The sequence below is a fragment of the Acinonyx jubatus genome, chromosome A3 (genome assembly GCF_027475565.1).
Source record: "Acinonyx jubatus isolate Ajub_Pintada_27869175 chromosome A3, VMU_Ajub_asm_v1.0, whole genome shotgun sequence".
In the NCBI taxonomy this organism is placed as follows: domain Eukaryota; kingdom Metazoa; phylum Chordata; class Mammalia; order Carnivora; family Felidae; genus Acinonyx; species Acinonyx jubatus.
Window position 1 is genome coordinate 42,845,113 of NC_069388.1, and position 27,463 is coordinate 42,872,575.

General features: G+C 42.1%; 1 protein-coding gene across 4 annotated transcripts in view; it reads left to right on the plus strand.

The window, feature by feature from the left end:
• The first annotated feature begins 447 nt into the window (after positions 1 to 447).
• The window catches only part of DTD1 (D-aminoacyl-tRNA deacylase 1), a 193,813-nt gene continuing 166,797 nt past the window's right edge, over positions 448 to 27,463 (plus strand). For 2 of the 4 annotated variants that reach the window (XR_003423880.2, XM_027069496.2), the window contains exons 1-3: positions 453 to 631; positions 5,141 to 5,231; positions 6,145 to 6,380. Coding sequence is in view for 3 of the 4 variants with exons in the window: in XM_027069496.2 (XP_026925297.1) it covers positions 589 to 631; positions 5,141 to 5,231; positions 6,145 to 6,380 (370 nt within the window). In the remaining variant the exon portion in view is untranslated. Of the gene's footprint in view, positions 632 to 5,140; positions 5,232 to 6,144; positions 6,381 to 27,463 lie in introns of all 4 variants that reach the window. The other 2 variants (XM_053200291.1, XM_027069495.2) reach the window with 2 other exon arrangements.

The window sequence follows — 27,463 nt, forward strand, 5'->3', positions numbered from 1 at the left end:
GATCATGTATCTCCGCACTACCATGGCATGGTTAAGTCGAATGAATACTTACATACTGTAGTTAAATGGCTATTTTAGGCAGCAGATTCTGTTCTGTCTGGTTCTGAGAAGCACTGAGGCAGGAAAACAAGAGAAAGGAATTTGGGAACATCTGGACGGAAGGGTGGAAGGAGGAACACGGGATTAGGATTCAGGACAAAGCTGGGATTTAGGGATGACTGGCTCTTAGGTCGGAGATGTGAGAAACATCCGGTGCAGAAACTGCGGTTTGGGCACAACTGAGTCTGGGTAGGGGGTGACAGCTGGGCGCGGGTTTCTGGGTCCCAAGGTCCGAGCTGGGCCCACCTGTGGCTTGGGCGGGACTGAGGGAGGGGCGGGGCCTATCACCAGGTGGGCGTGACCTATGCAGGCGAGGCCAACCTGTAGGTGGGCGTGGCCGACGTAGGAGGGCCGCCGCCAACCGGGTCTGACTGGGCCGTTCGGCGCGCTTCCAGGTGTCACCCCCAGAGGGCGCCGGCCACTGAGCCGCCCGCAGAGTCGCGAGGCCGGAAGGAGCGCGGCGCCGCCCCACTCGCCCCGACCGCCGCCATGAAAGCCTTGGTGCAGCGCGTCACCCGGGCCAGCGTCACAGGTCAGTCGGGCGGGGCCGGGGCCGGGCCCGGGAGGAACCACCCCTGACCCCGCTCCCGGCTGTCCCCGGCCGCCCCCGCGAGGGTTCCCCCGCGCCGTCCCCGGGGCCCTTCCAGCCGCCAACGGCCCTGGCGAGCTCGGCCCCCGCAGCCCCAAGTCCCTGGGCCGGCTCCGGGCGTCGCCGCGGCTGCAGAGCCGTCCACGTGCCCGGCGGGCCCCGGCGCGGCCCTGGCTGCAGGGCTCCGTTTTGGGTTCACGCTAAACGCGCCTTATTATTACCGTTTTTTGTTTGTTTTGTTTTTTGTTTTTGTTTTGTTTGTTTGTTTGTTTTGGTCCTGACTACCGGGTGGCAGAATCTTTGAGCATCCCCGCGGCCTGTTCTTCGGTGGAATGTTGCACAAACAACACGTAGGCAGCATTTCCGGAGCAAGGACCCCCTCCCCCTCCCCTTTATAATGTTCTATTTTAAATTTCCTATTTTTGCCCATTGTCTAAATGTCCCAATGTTTATGGAGCTTGACTGCCAATAAAATGCACAGATATGAAGAGTTGTTCTTACGGTTGAGTTGTGACAGTTATGTACACGTGACCAGCGCCCCATAAGACAGAATGTTCCCCGCGTGAGGACACCTCTCACTCGCCTAACCCTGCAGGGATGGGGTCAGAATCTAAAGAATCTTGGATGAAATGTTTCTCTTTGCCACCAGTTTCTTGTGGACCAAGCCACCCGACCATTAGTCATCGCTGGATCTACTGTAGTCTAGTTTGAACATCAGGGGTGCAGATGATTAATGTATATAAGGTAGTCGTTTTAAAAACAAACCCAGTTAAAAAGATGTTAAAAAAAATTAATGACTAATTTTAGATTGTCTTCTAGACTTCGGTTTGTTTTGTTTTGTTTTTGCAGAATTATAGTATTGTCTCAGTCCAAGTATTTCCAGATAGACTTTTCTTCCAGCCGAGTCAACACCAAGTACATGTTCTTATGTCCATAAAAGTATAAATCTAAAAAAAACGAAGCAACAGAATCCCGTAAAGAAACAACCAAACCCAGGAAAACCATATATTTACATCAGAGGGTCTACTTTTCAACCCTGCCTAGTGATTTCTAAGTTGTTATGTTAACTCGTTTTGGATATGGTCCTGAAATAGCAAGGAACAGAATAGCATTGGGATTTATGGGATTTTAAAACGAAGGTTTTTTGGTATTTCAGTTAATATTTAAATTCACGGAAACTGGGAAAATTAGTAGATGAGAAGATTTTTTGCCTCTTTGAGCAAAATTTTACATTCTACTCCATATGGTCATCACCAATGAGTGAAGTTTGGAGAATTTTAATCTTCTCTTACTTGAACTCTTCATTCTGCTGATCTGGAATATTGAAAACATGTGTTTTGTGAGATTTGCTAAATTGTTTGATTTTAATTTACAATTTAAATTGTATGCTCTTGTTAAAAACCAACAAACCTGCCTGTTAAACAAGTTAAGGGTATTAAAAAAAGATACAGGTATTAATTGTGGGAAGGTTTTGAATAAAGTGGAATTCTTTCTCAGTGCTGGAGGGACCTTCAAGGTAGGCAGGCCTTCTAGTTCAATTGTAATGGAAAGACATTTTCTGATTCCTTTAGAATGTGACTGGCTTCACTGAAATGTGGTTGTACATGAATGGCATTTTATTTCAGGGGTTCTAAAATGTCACTTCTGATTTTATGGTTGGGACAGACTACAATGTTAGGATTCATATTTTATTATATGGCAGGCTCACTTAATGAGATTGGTCAAGCACATTTTGAGGCCTTAGCATGGTTATTGTGATAATCTAATTTTAAAAGCTTTATTATGGAACACTTCAAAAGTATTTGTTTGGTTACACAGGCAGCAAAGTGTGGTAACCATGTCCCATTCCTCAGCTTCAGCAGCTAAAATTTGAATAGAATCATGTTGGGAAGAGGTTCTGAAATGCGTTTGAATGAATGAGTTAATTTGAGAGCTTGTGAATTCTTCTCAAAGAAGTGGTCAGAGGTGATGCCAGTATACATGGGAAATTGACCAAAGATCTCAGGTCTTTTCTAGTCCTGTGATCTGTTGCCTAAAATGGCGATTCTCAAGTTTTTTTCCTTTGAAAATCCATTTGCCTATAATAAAAGATCCTTTTGAACCTTCTGGTTCTTCTACTTGTCGCTGGAGGTGGGGAGCAAAACTACTCTAGCATAAGAGAGCAGCTAACTGTGTCATATACAGGCTTTGGGGCATAATTTGTTTCTTATTAAAACAATAATACATTATAAAAATGTTGAAACTCCTCAGATAGTGATTTGAATCACTTTAAATACTGATTCTGCTTTTGAGAATCTATTCTAAGAAGAGAATCCTAATTATAGGAAAAGATTTAGAGGAATGAATAGCAGAGCATGGAGCATTCTTAGAGGGCAGTGAAACTACTCTATGATAATGTAAGGTGGATACATGTCATTATATATTTGTCCAACAAGTCTATAGAATATCACATCAAGAGTGAACCCTAATGTAAACTATGGACTTTGAATGATAATGTTGTGCCAGTGCAGGTTCATCAATTGTAAGGAATGTTCCCCTTCCGTGGGGGATGTTGACAATGGGGAAGCTATGCATTAAGGGGGCAGTGAGTATAGGGGAATCTGTATACCTTTGCTCAATTTTGTTGTGAACCTAAAACTGCTTTAAATTGTAAAATGTAAAGTCTAGTATTCAAAGATTTTCACCACAGTGTTATTTATTGAAGTGAGAATTTTGAAACAAGCCATATATCCAGCCAAATGAGATGGTTAGTTGGTCCATTGGATGGAATGCAACTGTTCGACTTGATGGGATGCAACTATTAAAAGATGTTTAGGAAAATCTTATAACGTGAAAAAATCCTTATGCAATGTTAAGAGAAAAGGTGGAACACAAAAATTTATGTATGTTATTGCAGTAATTGAAAACAAATATAAAGTAAAATGTATGAATAGAGAAAATATCAAAGGGAAATTATTGAAATATTGAAACGCTTGTCTTTGGGTGTTCTTTTGTCCTTCCTGTTTCTTATATTTTCCAAATTTTCTATTTTGTGTATGCATTAGTTTAATGGTGGATATAACTCAATAACCATTCTTTTTAAGCTTTTAAAACATACTATGGGGAAAATTTGAAAAATATTTTGATATTGTAAGAAAATAATACTGATTTATTTAAAGCACAAATAAAGCTTGATTGTGTTCTAAAGCAACAAGCCAGCCACCCCAGTTTTTTACTGCTTATTTCAGGTAGATTATTCCTGTTTCAGCTTCTGAGTCATTGGCTCAAAGGACAGTAAATCATTCATAGTCCATTGTAAGAAAAGTAGCACAGAAGAAAATTTTTTTTAGCATAAAAAGAAGAGAAATTAAGCTTTATTGATACTTGGTTTGGAATGGGTTGATGCTGATGCTTCCCTGGGGTCTGCATAGCAGGTGATCCCTTGTCAGGGTGAAGGAAGGGGGGGGGGGTTTCTCATTCTTTCCTTAACTTGTTGGATATTATAACATGTTACAGTCTATGATGCCTTTTCATGTATATTTATAGATATTATTATCTAGCAGACGCAAACAAGAAAATGGCAGAGTTGACCCTTCTCCCGATTGGAATGTTAGGTTAATAGATGGTAAAATAACAAGATGTCAGTAACATGATGAGATTTGGCAAAAAGTTGGCCAAAAATATGGACAGTTATGAAGATTAACATTTGAAATATGGATTTAGGTTCACTGTAACAATGATGGATCTTAGCCTAAGAACTGAACCAGCACTGAGATACTGCCTAATGGTGGTAGAGCTATGCATTTGACTATAAATACATACACAAATGTTTGGAATATATGTTTAGAGATTTGTTTTTTTTGTGGATGAGGTACATGATTGAAAGGGATGTGGAGGTCATTGGCTTAGAATACAAACTTGAGTACTAAACTAGGACATAATAGAAGTTTGCTGACTTGAAGCTTAACTTTTAAAGTATGGTTTTTGTATATATTTATCTTCTTGCAGTAAGTAGAAAAATTCTTTTTCTGACATAAATGTTTATTATTTTGTACTATCTGTATATTATGTACCATATTTGCTAATTCTGAAGAAAAGCAAGCATCTCCTTTCAGAGAATTAGTGCAGCTGGGCTGGATTCCCTGGGGAGGAAAACTCTTGTGTTTTTACAGATAGGCAAACTTTATCATAGAAAGTTTGAGGTATCCTGCCCAAGGTAACAGAAGAAAATGTGGCCCTAAAAGTTAGCTTAATGGTTATTAACAGCTCGTTCATTCCAGATATAAAATCAGAAAGGACCTAAATCTTGATAGTCTTACTGCATTTATGAAACTCATTTTTCAATACCCACTGACTTTACCAAAGAAGTTCTAAGAAGTATGTGTGATGTTTAAACATTCTTGTGGTTACTTAAAAGTTCATCATGGCACCTGTTTGGTTCTGAGTTTCTTTCCTCTTTTGTTTCCTTTCTAGTTGGAGGAGAGCAAATAAGTGCAATTGGACGGGGAATCTGTGTGTTGCTGGGTATTTCTCTGGAAGATACACAGAAGGAACTGGAGCACATGTAAGAGGCGGATTTCTAAGTCATTTCTGTTTGAATGGGATATGTACTGGATATATCTGTAGCTCTGTATTTCTACCTGCCTAGCTATCTGAATTATGTATATACATACACTGGGAACTTCCATGATATTTTGTTCCTGTGAAGTGAGCCCCTGTTACTTTTTTTGTCTGTCCTGTTTGATGTAATGTGGTTATCTCTGTGTTTCAGATGAGGGGGCCAAGGAAGAGTAATTTGTCAGATGATACCCACCAAGTCAGCAGCAGAGCTGAACCCAACAGCCTTGGTCCCTATTTGCTGCTATATCCATGAACCATTCTCGTAGTGCAAAACGGAACTTGTTTTCTTATGAATGATTTCTGTTTCCAGTTTGAGCAATATGATCTGGGCACCATTTATCCATTTAAAAAATGTCCAGTTGTTCATCGTACACATAGGATCTGGAGCTCTGATAGTTCATTGACTTGCCTAAGATCATGAAATGTATTTAGCAAAAAGCCTGAATTCAAATTAGAATCTATGCTACGTGGGGCGCCTGGGTGGCTCGGTCGGTTAAGTGTTTGACTTCGGCTCAGGTCATGATCTCGCCATTGATGGGTTCAAGCCCCATGTCAGGCTCTGTGCTGACAGCTCAGAGCCTGGAGCCTGTTTTGGATTCTGTCTCTCTTTCTCTGTGCCCCTCCCCTGCTCATGCTCTGTCTCTCTATCTCTCGAAAATAAATAAACATTAGAAAAAAATTAAAAAAAAAAAAAAAAGAATCATCTAGGCTACCTGACTTGGAAGCTGGTACTCTTTTTACTGAGGTAGAGGAGTTTGTCGTTATGTTCTTTTTCAACAGGTGACACTTTGGGGGTATGGAGTGTGTTGGGGGCTTATGATTCTTCAGGTTTCTCTAACCACTGTTTTCCTGCTTAGGGTCAGAAAGATTTTAAACCTGCGTGTGTTTGAGGATGAGAGTGGGAAACACTGGTCAAAGAGTGTGATGGACAAACAGTATGAGGTGCTGTGCATCAGCCAGTTCACCCTCCAGTGTGTGCTCAAGGGGAACAAGCCTGACTTTCACCTGGCAATGCCCACAGAGCAGGCAGAAAGCTTCTACAACAGCTTCCTGGAGCAGCTGCGCAAGACCTACAGGCCGGAGCTCATCAAAGGTAGGCAGAAGGGTGAGCCGCCCAAGAGGAGAGTCTCTGGCACACTTCTAGGCAGGTCGAAAAGAGAATCTGCGATTATGGCATCTCTTTTTCCAGAAAGTTTGTTGTTTGTGCTTATCACTTAAAACAATGTAGTGGCTGCTGCTACTGCTGTTGTGGTAGGAGTTCTCTGAATGCCACGGATACTGTTTACTCTTTTTCATTCTTTCTTTATTTTTTTAATGTTTATTTATTTATTTTGGGAGAGAGAGACTGTGAGTGCCTGCATGTGTGAGGGAGGGGCAGAGAGAGGGAGAGAGAGAATTCCAAGCAGGCTCCTTGCTGTCAGTGCAGAGCCCCATTAGGGACGTGATTCCACGAACCGCAAGATCATGACCTGAGCCAAAATCAAGAGGCAATACTTCACCAGCTGAGTCACCCAGGCACCCCACCCTTTTTCATTCTTCTGTTCACATTTGAAATATTTAGCAACCCAGAAGTGTGTTTGATATAGTGGTGTTTAATTTTGCTTGCTTATGATGTCTGACAGAGAAGACAATGCAGGTACAAATGTGAGTCAAGTGGCATTTTATTTAAAAATTTTTTTAATTACTTATTTTTGAGAGAGAGAGAGAGAGAGAGAGAAAGAGAAAGAGCATGAGTGAGGGAGAAGCAGGGAGAGACAGAGACACAGAATCTGAAGCAGGCTCCAGACTCTGAGCTGTCAGCATAGAGCCCTGTGTGGGGCTCAAATCCATGAACTGTGAGATCATGACCTGAGCCGAAGTCAGACGATTAACTGACTGAGCCACCCAGGCGCCCTATAGCCATGTGTCATTTTAAATTTCTAGTAGCCATATTAAAAGAAAGTAAAAAGAAACAAGTGAAATTAATTTTATTTAGTTTTTTTACTTATTTATTTAAAAGTTTATTTACTTATTTTGAGAGAGAGAGAGAGAGAAAGAACATGAGCAGGGAAGGGGCAGAGAGAGAAGAGAATCCCAAGCAGGCTCCACACTTGTCAGCACAGAGTCCAATGTGGGACTTGAAATTATGAACCGGGAGATCATGACCTGAGCTGATGTCAAGAGTCAGATGCTTAACTGACTGAACCACCCAGGCGTCCCTGAAATTAATTTTAAAAGTATATTTTATTTAACTCAGTATATCCAAAATAGTATGATTTCACCTTTTAATCAATATAAAAAGTTATTGAGATAATTTTCATTCTTTTTTTTGTGCTAAAGTCATCTAAATCTGGTGTGTAGTTTATACATATAGCCCATTTAAATTTGGACCAGCCACATTTCAAATATCCAATAGCTGTGTGTGTGTAATGGCTGTCATATTGGATAGTGAAGGTTTAGGTCTTTACTTAACTGTTTATTGGAAGGAATGCCAACCTAGTTTGAGATTTAGTCTAGAAAATGCCTTGCTCTAGTGGTCTTGGTTTACGGGAGAATTATGAATCTGAAATTATGTGTCTTTTTAAAAAGGGGACCATTCATTTCTAGTCTGTTTTCAGGTTTCTGGAGGGCACATTGCATTTAATACCATCATGTTTTGTCTTTTTCTTCAGTTATTAGAATGTTTAGCCTCCTTTGGTAATACATCTCAGTGTGAGACTTTCCTAAGAATGTCTCAATATCTAATTACAATTTCTTTTGCTGCCATCATACCCTTTTATAGACATCTAAGAGTTGTTAACAGTTAACTCTGTGGTATCTCCTATACTTTGACTTTCTCTGGAAGAAACAAACCCTGATCCCTTATTTATTGTATCTGTTTTCAGCCATAAGTAAGAAAAGTTACTGCCTAATTTTGAAGCTCTGTAGCAAAGCCCCACATTGAGGATTATCAGCTCATCAGATTACTTACATTTAGAAGAGTGATAATCCTATTCCTCTTTGGCATTTCCTTTTATCTTATTTCTCCTCTTACTTGTGTAAGGTGTCTCTTTGCCATGATCAGGACATCCCTGCCTTAAATCCCACTCTTTACTTGGGTCCTGGTTGAACGGAATGTATTTGCCTCTTCTGGAAATAATCCAAGTTTAGAGCTCCATTCACAAGTCTGGTCATGGATGTCTCCAGTGTTTTCTCCCACCCTGTGTCAACGGGGTTCCTTCTGCATGGCCTTGCTGCAGACCTATTTCTTCCCAAAATTCAGTAGTTAAGTCAAGTCTTCTGAATAATTATTTTTCTTTGCTGAGCTGGGGATTAAATGCTGTCATCATTGTCTCCTCTGATTGGTATTTGTAGAATCATCCCATTGCTCAGTAATCTCAGACAAATTTTGGAACACCCTGAAGTCCCTTGAAAGGACGAGCACAAGGAATACCGTAAGAGTGTAAGTGAAGGCATTTTAGGTGGCGGAACACTGGTGCTTGTTAAGGAATGCCCAAGTGAAAACAAATGAGCATTCACCTGAGTCCTTAAAGAGGAGTGTTTTGTGTAGTATTAGGTGTTTTGTTTTCCTGTTACTTTTTAAATAAAGTTTACTTATTTATTTTGAGAGAGACAGAGAGCACATGCGCGCTGCATGAGTCGGAGAAGGGCAGAAAGACAGGGAGAGAGAGAATCCAAAGCAGACTCTGCACTGTCAGCATGGAGCTGATGTGGGGCTCGAACTCATGAACTGTGAGATTATGACCTTGAGCTGAAATCAAGAGTTGGGCACTTAACCAACTGAGCCACCCAGGCACCCATGTGCCTTTTACTTTTTGAAATGATGTGTATTTTGTCCAGGTAATTCTGTGAAGTGCCTGAAGCAGTGTACTGTTAACAATATAATTTTATAATGGGTCACAGTTTAAGTTTGTGGGGATATGATATATCTGATCGTTTTGATGAAAAATTGATGTGATTTATACAAAAAGTTTTAATCAATTTATTTCCAAGTCCTTCGGGCTTTCAGAAACAACTACAGTGATATCAGTAGGGTCTCTCTTGTTCTTTCAGCTTTTTATCTCTTTTGTGGTCTTTCATGGAACAAGACGCAGAGAGCATGTTGTACACACTTGCTATGTTTTGGTTAATTTTGAGTTTTTGGCTTCCAGCTCCAGTATGGAAAGCCCCCCCCCCCCCCCCCGCCGAGAGCTGAAGGGATGTTGGAACACAAACAAATTGCTAATGAATACATTTTATTTCTTTTTTTCTTTTAAAGTTTATTTTATTTAAAATAAAGAGAGCACAAGTGGGGGAGGGGAGAGAGAGAGGTGAGACACAGGATCTGAAGCAGGCTCCAGGCTCTGAGCTATCAGTGCAGAGCCTGATGTGGGGCTCAAACCCACAAACCGTGAGATCATGACCTGAGCTGAAGTCGGATGCTTATCCGACTAAGCCACCCAGGAGCCCCTATATTTTCTTTATTTTAGGATTCTCAGGGCCACTTCAGCAATTTTAAGACTTAAAGTAGTTTAATTTGTTTTTTGGAAAAAATTAAAATTTTTTTCTAGTTTTATTGAGATACAATTGACATATGTTAGTTTTAGCATTAGTTTTAGTTGTACCACATGATGATTTGATATGTGGGTATATTGTGAAATGATCGCTAATGTTAGTTCAGTTAATGTTCATCGTTCATCATCTCACATAGTTACAGTTTTACTTTTCTTGTGATAAGAACTTTTTTTTTTTTTAACTTTATTTATTTGGGTTACCTGGGTGGCTCAGTCAGTTAAGTATCGCATTTGATTTCCCCTCAGGTCATGATCTAATGGTTTGTGAGATCGAGCCCTATGTTGGGGTCTGCATTGACTGCGTGGAACCTGCTTGGGATATTCATTCATTCATTCATTCATTCTCTCTCTCTCTCTCTCTTTCTCTCTCTCTCTCTCTCTCTCCCCCCCTTTCTCTCTCTTCCCCCCTCCCCCCCCCACCGCTTGCACACATGCGTGCATGCTCTCTCTCAAAAATAAGTAATTCAACCAGAACAAAGTTTATTTATTTATTTTTGAGGGGGGTGGTGGGAGCGTCAGTAGGAGAAGAAGGAGAGAGAATCGCAAGCAGGCTCAGTACTGTCAGTACAGAGCCCAACTTGGGATTTGAACTCACGAACTGTGAGATCATGACCTGAGCCAAGATCAAGAGTGGGATGCTTAACCAGCCACCCGGGCGCCCCTGTGATGAGAACTTTTAAGATCTACTCTCCTAGCAACTTTCAAATATGTGATACAGTATTGTTAACTTTGGTCATTATGCCATATCTTATATCCCAGAATTTATTTATCTTACAATTGGAAGTTTGAACCTTTTGACCAGCTTCATCCATTTTACCCACTCTCCACCCCCTGCCTCTGGCAACCACCAATCTGTTCTCTGTATCCATGAGCTTGGTTTTTTAGACTCCGTGTATAAGTGAGATTGTATAGTGTTTGTCTTTTTCTGTCTGATTGAAAGCCCTTAATGTCCATCCATGTTCTTGCAAATGGCAGGATTTCCTTTTTTTCTTATGGCCGAATAGTATTCTATTGTGTATATATATCACATCCTTTTTTAAAATGGCTTTGTTATTATTATTCTTAATTTTTTTTTTTTTTTTTTTTTTCAGAGAGAGCATACGAGCAGGGGAGGGGCAGAGGGAGAGAGAGAATCTAGAGCAGGCTCCACTCTCAGCACGGAGCCTGATGCAGGGCTCGATCCCACGACCCTGGGATCATGACCTGAGCTGAAATCAAGAGTCAGAGGCTCAACCAACTGAGCCACCCAGGCCCTCCCCCCCCACCCCCCTCCCCAGACCACATCTTTTTTATGCTTTCATCTAACAGTAGACACTTAGGTTGCTTTCATGTGTTGGCTGTTGATTTAGTTAGATTTAGCATTTATTTTCACTCCCTTCCTCTTCAGTGATTGAACTTTATTTTAAATTTTATTGTTTCTCTTACTTTTTAAGGATCGAATAGAGGGAAGATTGTCCCTCCCACCCAGTGCTCACACCCAGTGCTCATGTGCTTTCAGGCATTTCCTCACCAGCCACAACTCTTCCACTTGGACCCCCGCCCACTTGGACCCCCGCCAGTCTTAAATGAAACAGGGTTTATTGCTATATGACTGAAGAATGCAGAGGTATGATGAGTTCAGGTTCAGCTTGCACTGCATTCCTTCTGTCATTGCTGTAACTGTTTCTCTGGGATTCACTGAGCCCTGCTTTCTCCCATGTGTGTTAGCCTTGTCTTCAGGCTGGCCTTCTGCAGGATGGCCATGATGATTGCAGTCTTCACAACTTACCATCCCAAGGAGAACGAGCCTTTGTCTCTTCATGTCAAGCAGAAGTCCTGAAGGTCACTTTGGGCCAGCGTAGGTTGTATGTCAACTCTGAACCAATATGGGATGGACTGCATGGCTCAGCTTATGTCATATGTTTCGTGGCCTATGGAGTTGACTTCCTGAGGACCACTGGAGTCACAGTGGAGGTCTGGGGCTCTTGGGAAGGGGGATGGAAGAAGTGGCTCTTGGAAGGCTGCTGAAAGTGCCATTGTATATCCTTCAGTTGCTTTTTTGGTAGCCGTGGGGAGGTGGGATAAATAGAAGGGGTGTGGGCAAGAGGAGTAGGCAGTCCTAGCAGTGGGGATAGAAGGGATGGAGAGGGGACTGTCATAGATGTGTGTGCAATTAATGAGGGTGTCCTTTTCACCTGTGTCTCTTTTCTGGGCACCTGGGAGGGAGGGGCTAGTGGCATAATTACCCCAAATGGCTCTTTGAGGCCTGCTCTGCCCCAGTTGGCCTTGAGTTGGTCCTTGAAAACCAGGCTGACCCACCACACCTACATGACCAGAATTCTCAGCACCTTTGGCCTGTTTGGGTGTAGTCTGTTTGGAACCCCCTTTGCTTTTGCTGTGGCACACCCCCACTCTGCTCTCATTTGGCTGGCCCCCTGACCCTTTGGCTTTGTGAGGGCATCTCCTCTTCTCAAGAACTTGCCTACCTTGCCTTCTGCTCCTGTTAGCTATTGCTGCATAACACACCACCCCAAAATTCAGTGGCTTAAAAATAACCATTCTGTCTTCCTTTTGTGGGTCAGAAATTGAGGAGGGGCTTGGCTGGGCACTTGTCTCTGATCCATTTAGTATTAGCTGGGGCTGGGGATCTACTTCTAAGATGGCCTGTGTGCATCTTGCTCCTCCCCTCCTCCCACCTTATCTTACCTCCAGGGTCTCCCCTCCCCCCATCACTTGGGCTTCTCATAACCTGGTAGTCACAGGGTAGTTTGTTTTCTTCCTTCCTTCCTTCCTTCCTTCCTTCCTTCCTTCCTTCCTTCCTTCTTTCTTTCTTTCCTTCTTTCCTTCTTTCCTTCTTTCCTTCTTTCTCTCTCTCTTTCTTTCTCTCTCTCTTTCTTTCTTTAAGTTTATTTACTTTTTTTGAGAGAGAGTGCACGTGAGCAGGTAGGGGAGGGGCAGAGAGAAGGAGAGAGAGAGAATCCTAAGCAAGCTCTGCACTGTCAGCACAGAGATGTACAGGGGGCTTGAACTCACGAATCGTGAGATCATGACTTGAGCCAAAGTCAAGAGTTGGATGCTCAACCAACTGAGCCATCCAGGCGCCCCAGGGTGATTGGATTTCTAACATTGTGGCTGGCTTCTCCCACTACAAGCACTCCAGGAGCAGGTGTTTCAACAGGAGATGAAAGTGCCAGCCCCCTGAGGCCAGGCCCGGAAAGGGGTGCAGCATCAGTTCTGCCATATGCTATTGGCCAAAGCAGTCTCATAGCCCATCCAGATTCCAGGAGAGGGATGTAGACCCACCTTGCAATAGAAGGAATGTCAGAGTTTGTGGCCATTTTTAATCCTGCACAGTTCATAACTCTGGTGCTTTCAAGGGGTTTTTCCTGTTCTCTGGCTCTTCTTCCGTAATTGCTTTAGGGGTGATAAACCTAATGCATACATTCATCAGTTTTTGCCCTCTACTGCAGGATGAGCCAGAGGTTAAGGGTGCTTTATTGGACACTCAGACTGATTGAGTGGACCCAGGAAACTGGTTTCAAATGTGTCCCTCAGCAGCCCCTCGGGAATCCCCATCCTTCAGATGGGCGCTGAAAGTGGTGTTCAGTGGGAGGCATTAAATGCTCCTAAAGTTGAGTATTGAGCATGCATTGCTTTTATAGTTAGGAAAAAGTAAGTGTTATACCAAAATGGAATAATTGAAAAGAGAGATCTCTGCTCTCAAGATCTCTGTTTCTTGTTCCAACTCTGAGACATTTGTAATGGGCCTAGGAAAGCAGTCACCTGCAGGCTTCGTTGAGCAAATCCAAAGCTGCCATGACATTAAAAAGAGCTACCTGTGTATTCTCTGTGGGGACTGATCTGTTGTGGGCTGCAAAGGGCTAGAGAAACGTTGAACGACATTTCAGGAGTGCAGCAGCTTTGTGATTGCCTCAGCTCTGTTCACTCCGTGGGGCATCCATTATGTCCAGGTCTCCTAAAGGTTCGTAATGCAAAGAGAAAGCACAGGAGGAGGAAGCCCGCATCTAGTGTTTGCTTGTGGTTATTGTTTAATTTAGTTTATAGATTTGTTTAATTTTCTACTCTTTTTACTGCATAAAGCACGTTAGCAGCCTGAGTGAGCTTTCAGTGGAAGCCTGTTTTGTATACTTTGGCAAGGGCTGTGATGCCAGAGGCATTACTGTTGATGTAAATTTAGGAAATCATAACATGGGATCACATCTTCATTGATGATAAATGGCAAGCGGCGCCTGGGTGGCTCAGTCGGTTAAGCGTCCGGCTCTTGACTTTGGCTCAGGTCAGGATCTCGCAGTTCGTGTTTTGAGCCCCATGTTGGGCTCTGTGCTGGTAGTGCAGAGAGAGCCTGCTTGGATTCTCTCTCACCCCCCGCTCTTTCCGCCCCTCCCCTGCTCATGTGCTCTGTCTCTGTCTCTGTCTCTCTCAAAGTAAATAAATAAACTTAAAAAAATAATAGTAAATAAATGGCAAGACTGGTGGATGGCGACACAGGCCGATGGCTCTTGTGAAGTGTGATGCATATGTGTGACTGATGTTGGTCAAATCAGTTTTCTGTCACTCCTTCCTTTTCATTCATTCTCTTCAGTGATTGGCTAACCAGCTTCCCTATTTATTTCTGCCTGTCTCTCTTAGGTCTCAGACTAACTGCATCATCTCTGTGGCTACAGTTTACATTCCGTTTGCCCAAATGGCAAAACCATATCCGTTTTTGTTTTTAAATCCTAGCTTTTCATGATTCCTTGATTGGCTTAGTTGATTTTCCAAGGTGAACAACAGCCTACTTTTACCAGTTCTCCTTTCCCCACCTAACTGTCTGGGGCCACCTTAAAACCAGTGTCGTCATTGTGGTGGTGGTCCAGTACCCTGCATAATGGCAGAGTGCCTTATACACTGTAGGCACTCAGTTATTTTGTGTGACGAGCGTCCTTGGGCCCAGAGTGATGAGGACAGGCAGTGGCTCTGCTGTCCCATTCAGCTGCTTCCTCTCTCGGCTCCTTCTCCCACCTGTCTTTATTCCCCTTTACCCCTTTTATTTCAATTCCTGAGCCCTCTTCATACTTTTGTCGTGAATTGAGGGGTCAGCCCCCTTTTCTTGTGCAGTGAAGTTTAAAACAGGAATATTTTAAAACCGTATTGATTTGGGGTCTACAAATTCAGAAATGTTGATAAATTAGTTGGCCCTCTTTATATTTTGTGCAAAGGGTCTATAAAACAAATGAATAGTGTACATGATATGGTATCTCAGTTGCTTTCTCTCTCTTTGTTGTGCCCTGAGGGGATCCTCCAGTTTACTAATTTTTCTTTGACTGTGTCCAGTCTGGAGTTTAGCTTGTCATTTGAGCTTTAAATCAGTCACTTATTTTTTATTTTCAGTGTTCTTTCTAAAATTAACATTTTTTTTATTGTGGTAAAATACACGTAACATGAAATGAAGCATTTTAAAGCATAGAGTTCAGTGATAGTGTATTCACAGTGTTGTGCAGCCATCACCACTGTCTAGTTTCAAAACATTTTCATCACCCTAAATAAGGAGACCCTGTACCCATTAACCAATCACTCCCCATTCTCCCCCACTCCTAGGCCTAGAAACCATGAATCTGCTTTTGGTCTCTGGATTTGCCTCATCTGGATGTTTTGTACAAATGGAACCATACAATATGCAGCCTTTTGTGTCTGGCTTCTTTGTCTTAGCATAGTGTATTCAAGGTTCATCCTTTGAACATACATTGTACGTGTCTATATGCATACATTGTAACATTTATCAGTACTTCATTTCTTTACATGAAGAATATCCCATTGCATGAATATATCATGTTTTGTTTATCTGTGCATTCATTGTTGGACACCTAGCTTGTTCCCAACCTTTTAGCTGTTGTGAATAGGGCTGCTGTAAACTCGTGTACAACTTTTTGTTTGAACACTCACTTTCCATTTTGTTGGTTATATACTCAGACGTGGAATTGCTGGATCATACAGTAATTCTGTTTAGTTTAGTGAGGCACTGCCAAATTGTTTACCACAGTGACATTTTGCATTCCCACCAGCAGTGAGGGTTCTGATTTCTCTGCATCTTTGCCAACACGTGTTATTTCCTTTTTTTTTTTTTTTAATGATTATAGGCATCCTACTGGGTGTGAAGTGCATCACTGTGGTTTTGATTTGCATTTTTCTTTCTCTCTCTCTCTTTTTTGATAAAATGTTAATTTTTTTTTTTTTTTTAAGTTTTAGAGAGAGAGAGGGCTGGAGCTGGGGAGAGGAGAAGAGGGAGAGAGGGAGAATCTTAAGCAAGCTCCACTTGCAGTGCAGAGCTAAATCCCATGACCCTGGAATCATGACCTGAGCTGAAATCAAGAGTGGGACACTCAACCGACTGAACCACCCAGGCACCCTCTATCTTTTTTCCCCTCCCCTTCCCATGTGTTCATCTGCTTGTTTCTTAAACTCCACATATGAGTGAAATCATAGGTACTTATTTCATGTGATACAATACACTCTAGTTCAGTCCACGTCATTGCAAATGGCAAGATTTCATTTTTTTAAAAAATTTTTTTGGGGCGCCTGGGTGGCGCAGTCGGTTAAGCGTCCGACTTCAGCCAGGTCACGATCTCGCGGTCCGTGAGTTCGAGCCCCGCATCGGGCTCTGGGCTGATGGCTCGGAGCCTGGAGCCTGTTTCCGATTCTGTGTCTCCCTCTCTCTCTGCCCCTCCCCGTTCATGCTCTGTCTCTCTCTGTCCCAAAAATAAATAAAAAATGTTGAAAAAAAATTTTTTTAAATTAAAAAAAAATTTTTTTTTTAACGTTTATTTATTTTTTGAGAGACAGAGACAGAGCATGAGCGGTGGAGGGGCAGAAAGAGAGGGAGTCACAGATTTTGAAGTAGGCTCCAGGCTCAGAGCCGTCAGCACAGAGCCTGATGCGGGACTTGAACTCAAAAACTGTGAAATCATGACCTGAGCTGAAGTCAGACACTTAACCGACTGAGTCACCCAGGCGCCCCAAGAGTTCATTCTTTTTGATGGCTGAGTAATATTCCATTTTGTGTATATGAGTGGTGTGTGTATGTGTGTGTGTCTTTGTGTATACTACATTGTCTGTATCTATTCATCAGTCAGTAGACATTTGGGCTCTTTCCATAATTTGGCTCTTGTGGATAATGCTGCTATAACCATTGAGATGCAGGTACCCCTTCGAATCTGTATCGTTTGGGTGAATACTTAATAGTGCTGGGTTGTAGGGTAGTTCTGTTTTTAACTTTTTGAGGAACCTTCACACTGTTTTCCAGAGTGGCTGCACCAGTTTGCATTCCCACCGGCAGTGTCAGAGGGTTCCCCATTCTCTGTGTCTTTGCCCACACCTATTTCTTGTGTTGTTCATTTTAGCCATTCTGACAGATGTGAGGTGGTACCTCATTGTGGTTTTGATTTGTATTTCCCTGATGGTAAGTGATGTTGAACATTGTTTCATGTGTCTGTTAGCAATCTGGATGTCTTCTTTGGTAAAACGTGTATTTGTGTCTTCTGCCTATTTCTTCACTGTTTTTTTTTTTTTTTTTTAACCATAAATACATACAATTTTTATTTGTCAATTATAGATTGATAAAGCTAGAAAAAACAGACAAATGCAAGAATGTTCCAAGTAGCACTGTTTGTAAGAGCAAAACATCTGAAACAATCAAAATGCCATTGATAGGAATATGATTAATTGTGGAATATCTTTTCAATGTAGGTGAAAATAAATGAAGTTACCATTCATGTATCATTATAGATGAATACTTGAACGCTAAATGAGAACAATAAGTCATAGAATAATACATACAGCATGATAACATTTAAAAAAATGCTTAAAAATAAGAACAGCTAGACAATATATTGATAAAGAAGCTAGGGAATGAATGAGCTAGGGAAAGGGCACATACAGATACAATACCAACTGTTAAGTGCATGACAGTTCCATACATGTTCATTTTTTATTATACTTCTTTATGTATGTATCACATATGTAATAAATCATATATATGAAAAAATATAAAATATCTATCTGTAAGATCCCAAAGACCTTATATAGAAAAGGAAGTGTCCAGTGAAGTTTAAACAAAAGATATCTCTTCATTGGGAATCTCTTTCCAGAAACAAAGAACTTCATTGTCTAAGCACCTTTTAACAGTATTAAAAATTAAAGTTGTCTTTTCCAACATTCTTTATTTCTGATTTTGGTGTTTATGAATGCCTCTGAAATTCTCGAATGATAAATAACAGAAAAACTTTCCCTGGCAACCTATTCTTTTCCTCCTTTTTCTACTCCTCTTCTTCCTCTCTTTTCTTTCCAACCAATTATCAATCATTTGTTGCTTTATAATTGTTACTGATTTTTCTTAGTTGGATATACATCATTTCTAAGATGTTTGCCTCTAAAATACTTTTTTTCCAACATAGAACACTTTCCTCAGATGATAGCTTGTCTTTTCAATATTTTCATTTAACTTTTCAAATAATTCTTCCAAGGCTCTGTCAGAGCTTGGAATTTCCCTGGAACTCCACAAACTACGATAGCCAACATTCATGTAGCACTTACTATGCTTTAGGTTGTAGTCTGTTACTGCATTCAGTCCTCACGAAAACCCTACAGTGTTATCCCTGTGTTGCAGATGAGAAAGCTGAGGCACAGAGAGGTCAAAAATCACAAATGACAAAGCTAGAATTCAAGCCAAGCAGTTGAGTTATAGATTCCCGCTCTTAACTAACTACCACATCATCATGATGTCCTTTTGATTTTATATCAACCAGTTTTCTGTCTGAAGCAGTAAGAGTATCTATTGCTTATAAGAACAAATTTTCGGTATCTTTCAACTCACCATTATTATTTTTTAAAACTTAAATTCAATTTCATTAACATACAGTGTAATCTTGGCTTCAGGAGTAGACCCAGTGATTTATCTCTTACGTATGATACCCAGTGCTCATCCCAAAAAGTGCCCTCCTCAATGCCCATCACCCATTTAACACATTCCTCTACCCACCTCCCCTCCAGCAACCCTCAGTTTGTTCTCTGTATTTGAGAGTCTCTTATGGTTTGCCTCCCTCTCTGTTTTAAAAAATCCTTTATTTTTCCTTCCTTTCCCCTCTGTTATCTGTTGTGTTTCTTGATTCCACATATGGTGAAAAAATATGATCTCTTTCTCTGACTGAATTACTTTGCTTAGCATAATACTCTCTAGTTCCATCGACATTGTTGCAAATGGAAAGATTTCATTCTTTTTCATCACCTGGTAGTATTCCATTGTGTGTATATGTGTGTGTGTGTGCAGCATACATATATATGTATATATGTGTATGTACATATGTATGCATGTACACATGTATGTATAAATATATATGTATGTGTATATGTACATGTATACATATACATATAATGCATATGTATGTATATGCATATGTGTATACATACATATGTACGTATATATACCACGTATTCTTTATCCATTCATTGGTCAGTGGACATTTTCCATATGGGCAGTGTAGTCTTTCCATACTTTGACTACTGTTGATAGTGCTGCTATAAACATTGCGGTGCATGTGCCCCTTTGAAACAGCACATCTCTGTCACTTGGATAAATACCTAGTAGTGCATTTGCTGGATCATAGGGTAGTTCTATTTTTAATTTTTTGAGGAACCTCCGTACTGTTTTCCAGCGTGGCTGCACCAGTTTGCATTCCAGCAGTGCAAAAGAGATCCTCTTTCTCCACATCCTCGCCAACATCTGTTGTTTCCTGAGTTGTTAATGTTAGGCATCTGACAGGTGTGAGGTGGTATCTCATTGTGGTTTTGATTTGTATTTCCCTGATGATGAATGATGTTGGTCATTTTTTCATGTGTCGGTTGTCCATCTGGATGTTTTCTTTGGAGAAGTGTCTTTTCATGTGTTTTGCCCATTTCTTCACTGTATTATTTGCTTTTTGGGTGTCGAGTTTGATAAGTTCTTTATAGATTTTGGATACTAACGCTTTTATTTGATATGTCATTTGCAAATATCTTCTCCCATTCTGTTGGTTTTCTTTTAGTTTTGCTGATTGTTTCCTTTGCTGTGCAGAAGATTTTTATTTTGATGAGGTCCCAGTAGTTCATTTTTGCTTTTGTTTCCCTTGCCTCCAGAGACATGTTGAGTAAGAAGTTGCTGTGGCCAAGGTCAAAGAGGTTTTTGCCTGCTTTCTCCTTGAGGATTTTGATGACTTCCTGTTGTAACGTTTAGGTCCTTCATTTTGAGTTTATTTTTGTGTCTAGTGTAAGAAAGTGGTCCAGGTTCATTCTTTTGCATGTCGTTGTCCAGTTTTCCCAGCACCATTTGCTGTAGAGACTGTTTTTATTCCATTGGATATTCTTTCCTGCTTTGTCAAAGATTAGTTGGCCATACGTTTGTGGGTCCATTTCTGGGTTCTCTGTTCTGTTCCACTGCTCTGAGTGTCTGTTTTTGTGCCAGCCATGCTGTCTTGATGATTACGGTTTTGTAATACATCTTGAAGTCCGGGATTGTGATGCCTCCAGCTTTAGTTTTCTTTTTCAAGATCGCTTTGGCTATTCAGGGTCTTTTCTGGTTCCATACAAATTTTAGGATTATTCTAGCTCTGTGAAGAATGCTAGTGTTATTTTGATAGGGATTGCATTGAATATGTAGATTGCTTTGGGTAATATTGACATCTTAACAATATTTGTTCTTCCTATTCAGGATCATGGAATATTTTTCCTCTTTTGTGTCTTCTTCAGTTTCTTTCATAAGCTTTCTATAGTTTTCAGTGTACAGATTTTTCATCTCTTTGGTTAGATTCATTCCTAGGTATTTTATGGTTTTTGGTGCAATTGTAAATGGGATCGATTCCTTAATTTCTCTTTCTGTTGCTTCATTGTTGGGGTATAGGAATGCAACCTATTTCTGTGCATTGACTTTATAACCTGCTACTTTGCTGAATTCATGAATCAGTTCCAGCAGTTTTTAGGTGGAATCTTTAGGGTTTTCCATTAGAGTATCATGTCGTGTGCGAAGAGTGAATGTTTGACTACCTCCTTGCCGATTTGGATGCCTTTTATTCCTTTTTGTTGTCTGATTGCTGAAGCTAGGACTTCCAATACTATGTTGAATAACAGTGGTGAGAGTGGACATCCCTGTTATGTTCCTGACCTTAGAGGGGAAAGCTCTCACTTTTTCCCCATTGAGGATATTAGCGGTGGGTCTTTCATGTATGGCTTTTATGATCTTGAGGTATGATCCTTCTATCCCTACTTTCTTGAGGGTTTTATCAAGAAAGGATGTTGTATTTTGTCAAATGCTCTCTCTGCATCTATTGAGAAGATCATGTGGTTCTTGTCCTTTATTTTATTGATGTGATACATCATGTTAATTGTTTAGTGGATATTGAATCAGCCCTGCATCCCAGGTATAAATCCCACTTGGTTGTGGTGAATAATTCTCTTAATGTATTGTTGGATCCAGTTGGCTAGTATCTTGTTGAGGATTTTTGCATCCATGTTCATCAGGGAAATTGGTCTACAGTTCTCCTTTTTAGTGGGGTCTCTGTCCGGTTTTGGAATCAAGGTGATGCTGGCTTCATAGAAAGAGTTTGGAAGCTGTCTTTCCATTTCTGTTTTTTGGAACACTTCAAGAGAATAGGTTTTAACTCTTCCTTAAATGTTTGGTTGAATTCCCCTGGAAAGCCATCTGGCCCTGGACTCTTATTTTTTGGCAGATTTTTGGCCACTAATTTTTTTTTTTTACTGGTTACGGTCTGTTCAGATTTTCTATTTCTTGCTGTTTCAGTTTTGGTAGTGTATATGTTTCTAGGAATTTGTCCGTTTCTTCCAGATTACCCATTTTATTGGTGTATAATTTGCTCACATAGCCCTTCTACCCTTTTTCTCTTCCTCTTCTGGGACCCCTATGATTCTGATGTTACTCCTTTTTAATGAGTCACTGATTTCTCGAATTCTTAAATCGTGCTCTTTTGCCTTAGTCTTCCTCTTTTTTTCTGCTTCGTTGTTCTCCAGAAGTTTGTCCTCTGTATCGCTGATTCACTTCTATGCTTCATCCATCCTTGCTGCTGTGGCTCCCATTTGAGATTGTAGCTCAGTTATAGAATTTTTTATTTCATCCTGACTTCTTGTGTTCCACTATGTGATCTGTTTTGGAGAATGTTCCATGTGCACTGGAGAAGAATGTGTATTCTACTACTTTAGGATGAAATTAGAATCCACAGAAAGGGATTCTGTTTTCAACCCCAGCTAGTATTCTTATTATCGTGATTCTAAATTCTGGTTCAGACATCTTGCTTGTATCTGTGTTAAGTCCCTGGCTGTCATTTCTTCCTGTTCTTTCTTTTGGGGTGAATTCCTTCATTTTGTCATTTTGAAGGAAGAAAAGGAATTAACAGAGAAAAAAGTAATTAAAAACAACACAAAAAAATCAATAAAGGATGGTAGATCCTAGGTGTGTTATGGTCTGCTTGTTGAAAGGAGCTTGATTAGAGAAAAAAGGAAAAGATAAAAAAAAAGGAAAAAATAAAAAATAAAAAGGAAAACATTTGAAAATTTCAAAAAAAAGAATACAGTAAAATAGAACAAAATGAAATGATGAACATAAACTAGAATTTAAAAAATTTACAAAAAAATAAAAAACATACTAGAAAAAAATTAAAGAAAAATCTTTTTAATAAAAATGGAAAATAAAAATGATTTTTTTCTCTTTCTGTATTCAAGAATAAGAAAGAAAAAAATTAAATAGATGGACCAGCAAACAGACTAAAATATGATTAAAATTATATCGGTTTCCCCTAGAAGTCAAACTATGAAGCACTTTATGGTCTGTAAACTAAGCAGGTGGAGAGACTTGTGGTGTTCCTCAAGAGCATAGTTGGCCCAGTTGGGTGGGGCTTAGTGCTCTGTTCTTCACTAAATGGCACTGCTTAGTTTACTGGGGTGGACCGTTGTGGTGCATGTAGTCATGTATGTGCATACATAGGAGGGGTGAAAATGATGTCACCCAGCTACCCAGTCTCTAGTATCAGAGCTCTGTTTTCTCCCCTCCTGGCAATCAAGCACCTGCCTTTGTCTTAGGCTTCTGTCCACTCCAGCTTTTACACTGTCCGTGACCAAGCCGTCAGGCTGCCAGGCTCCACCTCCCTCCTGAGTTTTATCTCAGATGCAGCTGTTTCCCAACCCCTCACATCTGAAGGACTGCAGCTATGACCTGTTCTCACCCTCCAAAGGAGGATCTCACCAAGCAATGGCTGGGTGCCCACCTGACCCCAGGAATGTTCGTGGGATCATGCTGCTGCGGCCAATGCCCAGCTGCGGCCAATGCTGTGGCTAGGTGCCAGCCTGCCCCAGAAAAAGTTCACACAATTGTGTAGCAGCAGCATTTTGGGGATTATGGAAAATCACAACACACATCTGACATGAGACTTCCCCCTTAACGTCCTTGTTCCAACACCAGCAAATGTGGTTCCCCAGGGTCTGCTGGGACCTTTGCCTGTTGGGGAGCCTCACAGCCTCTACCAAATGTCCTCCCAGCAGGGGAATTGCCTCTCCCTCTGTGGCCCGAGGACCCCTTGGACCTCGCTCTCTGCTCTTGGGAATTCGCCCTTCCCACTAGAGCAACGCCAGTTATCAAGCTGTGGAGTTTCAGACTCTGCACTCCCCCTGTTTACAGAGTCTTAAGGGAATTTAAATCCTCCCTTTCGCCTTTCTCTCTTTGTTGTTCAGTCCGTTGTATACTTTTCCTTTCCTCTCCAACTGCTTATGGAGGTGGGGGTGCTTTCCTGTACTTCCCTCCCCCCTCCACCCCGTCTCTGTCCTCTCTCCACAAGCAGAAACAGTTCCCTGCCCTCCGCAGCTTCTCTATCCCCCAGTTCACCTCTCCATGCCATGTACCTGCTGATTTCTGTGGTTCAGGTTGTGCTAATTGTTGTGTTAATCCTCAAATCAGTTTTCAAGGTGTGCAAGATGGTTTAGTGTTGACCTGGCTGCATTTCAAAGACGAGAGATGCAAAAAAACATGCCGTTCTGCCATCTTGCCCCCCGCTCCTTTTTTTTTTTAAACATTTATTTGTGAGAGACAGAGAGACAGAGCACGAGTGTGGGAGTGACAGGAAGAGAGGGAGACACAGGATCCAAAGCAGGCTCCAGGCTCTGAGCTGTCAGTACAGAGCTTCACTCAGGGCTCAAATCCACAAACCGTGAGATCATGACCTGAGCCAATGTTGGATGCTTAACCAATTGAGGCACTCAGGCAACCCTATTTCTGTGAGCTTTTAATACATGCTGTGAGTTGTAGATATTTTTCATCCATTTTGTTATTTGTTCTTTGACCTTGCTTTAAGGGATTGTTTGCTGGACAGACTTTTTTTTTTTTTAATGTTTATTTATTTTGAGAGAGAGAGAGAGAGAGAGAGAGAATGAGCAGGGGAGGGGCAGAGAGAGGGAGAGAGAGAGTGAATCCCAAGCAGGCTGAACTATCAACACAGGGCCTGATGTGGGGCTTGAACCCTCAAACTGTAAGATCATGACCTGAGTTGAAACCAAGAGTCAGACACGTTAACTGGCCGAGCCTCATGGAAGCCCCTGAGTGATGATATGGTGGTGGAAGGGTGTCCTTGCCCCGTGGGATCAGGCTCTTTCAGTAGGTCTGCACAGGCATTGCACAAGGCCCATGTAGGTCCGCTGGGACCTCAGACATTACATTGTCCCCACACAGGCTCACTGGTGCCTCAGTGTGGAGACCTGGTCGCCTTCCATGCAGTTATCCCAGATAGAATGATGCCTGGGACCCCAGTAGAGCTCAGAGATATCCAAGCAAAGCCCTGATGGTCAGAGAAAACTTTGCCTTGAGCTTCCTTGTAATGCAAGGAGGGCTATAACAGTTGCCTTGAATCTGACTTCAGAACTTTAGCTCAGATGAGAGTTTAATATCCTAGTGAGAGATTAATTGTAGGCCATTTCCCCTGGAAGCCCCTGTTTCCAGCTCTTTGGTTTGGAATTGGGCTGGCCCCCTTTGGTGACAGGTACCCTGACTCCTGGGAGTAGGCACTTTCCATCCTGGGCCACGGGACTCGTTCCCCATTTTCTCTGGCCATGGAATCCCACACCTGAGACATCTGCTGCTCAGAGGAGGTATTTCTCTTGAGTGGATTGAACCACAACAGAGATAAGCACAGATAAGCAGAGACCACTGGTAAGGGGGACTGAGTCTGAGGAGAAGCCACAAGTTCCAGAGATCGCTGTTTGAGTTCCCTCCATGGGCCTGGACATGGAATGGAATCTGACAGTGGTTCTAATGCTGTCGACCTCGGCTTGGCTCTCATTCTCAGAGAAACTTGGCTGACAGGGCCTGCCATGTACTCTTTCTCTGATAACTGAATAATTTCCCAGCTAAGTCATTTAGGAAGTGCCATTGCTGGAGCTGCTGGTCTTTGCTGATGGCTCCCAGAGCCCATGCCTCTGCTTTACAGGCTCCCTTGAGCCAGATCAGCCCACCTGGGAATCCGTGCCCTACTGGTGGCACCCTGAATTGGCTGAGCCCTCTGGGGATATAGGGCCAGGAGCACTCTAGAGAAGCAGTTCTATGCTGGTGGACAGAGCTGCCATAGTACCTGTGTCCCACCAGGGTCACACTCCTCTGGGCTCCAGGTGTGATGCAAGCCTGTGGGTCTAGACCACACTCCTTTAGCTGCAGTGGCCCTCGCCTTGCCACATGCTTATTTTGAGTACCTCACTTCCACACATTTTCTTGATTTCTTGGTTCCCAGCCTATGCACCCGATGTTGGGTCCCCCATCAATAACCCTCTTCTGGGGTGCCTGGGTGGCTCGGTTGAGCGTCCAACTTTGGCTCAGGTCATAATCTCGCGGTCTGTGAGTTCAAGCCCCGTGTCGGGCTCTCTGCTGACAGCTCAGAGCCTGGAGCCTGCTTCGGATTCTGTCTCTCTGTCTGTCTCTCTCTCTCTCTCTCTGCTCCTCCTCTGTTCATGCTCTGTCTCTCTCTGTCAAAAATAAATAAACATTAAAAAAAAAATAACCCTCTTCTGTGCCTGCCCAGGCTCTGAATAGCTTTAAGGTAGAACAAAGAGGTAGCCTTGGTGGTGAGGACTTTGCCTTAGTGACAGAGGGAGCTGCCTTTGGGGATGTACTTAGATGGGCTGGCCCAAAGGTAGGCTGGTCCCTAGAGGTAGGCTGAGTCCTAGCCTGATCTTGGCCATTGCAGGCTGGCTCTGGAAAGCAGAATGAGTGGGCTTGCTCCCAGCCAGGCCAAGAAATGACCGTCATGCCTTTTGTTCTCCATTTTTCTTCAGAAGCATGTTCTTTCGGTATGGTTTTCTTGCCCCCTGCACTCTCCCTGCCCCCATTTGTCCATATTCTACCATGGAGAGTGGTGGGAATGACAGTAGTAACAGAGACTCAGATTTCCTGTACTCTGACTGCCTGGCTGTGGACCCAGTGCGATGCCTGTACTAACATGCATCTTCCTTGTGGTGACTGTCCTGCTATCATCCTTGAACAAACGGGCACGGAGAGGCAGGGCAGGGCTTCTCGGGGAGTGGTGACTGTCAGTCAAGCATTGTTGAAAGGGAGGGATGTCAGCCTTCGCACATTAACGGGGCGCATTGGTTTGGAGCTGGTAAGGCCCTTGGATAGTGGCTGCTGGAAACCAGGTCACAGCAGGTTTGGGGCTCATAGCTGGGAGTTTTCCAGCTGGAGCATGTGGCACAAACATGCCTGACACGTGCTTCTCCTCCAGCTCTGGATAGAACCCTGGGACTTATATTTAAGGACGACTTGATCATATCACCACTGGAGCCCAGATGTAGTTTTGCAGATTTGTTGCTGTCTTTTAAGATTATTTTTTAAAAATGTTTTTATTTCCCCTGGCCAGTATAATTTTTCATGGGGCTTTACTCTTTGATCTGAACTGTAAAAAATGTACCCATGTTAAGACCTCTTAAAACATGTCTTTGGATTTATTGTCTGTACAAATGGAAGTTCAGATAATAGTTCTGTTCATAACTGAAGAAAAACAGGAAAAGAAGATAAATTTCTCACTACTTGGAATGATAAACACGGTGAAGCATATGCTGTAATCCTGGCAACAGAAATTCAAGGTCGGAAATAATTCCTTTCCTCCTGAGTCTGCCTTCAGCTGCCCTGAGGAGTGCAGCGGCTGAAATTTGCTACTAATTGTAGCCATAATTTTAGCATGCAATTAAACACATGATTTCCTTCCCAGCTGATGTCTTTTTTGCTAGTCTGACATGGATAAAACAAACGCTCTGTAGATTTGAATGGCCACTTTAATCTGATAGGAGTTCAAGAAAAGTCACCATTGTTTGAGCACATTGGGCTACCCAGTAGGAACTAAGTTAATCTTGCCTGTAAAAGTTGTGAACAACGTGGGTGCTTCTAATGTATTTTTTAATGCTGCTGTCTGTACGTTGAAGAAAACATTGGTGTGCCCATTTTGCTAAGACCCTCCATGAGGGTAAGGATCTTTGGAGGGAGTGATACCAGGGAAAGAATCAGAGATGAAAATTGTGCAGTTGTGGTAGGAGCAAATGCTCACAGAGATCTCCTCATGCAGTGGTGGGTCTGGTACTGGAGGGACCCCAGGACCTG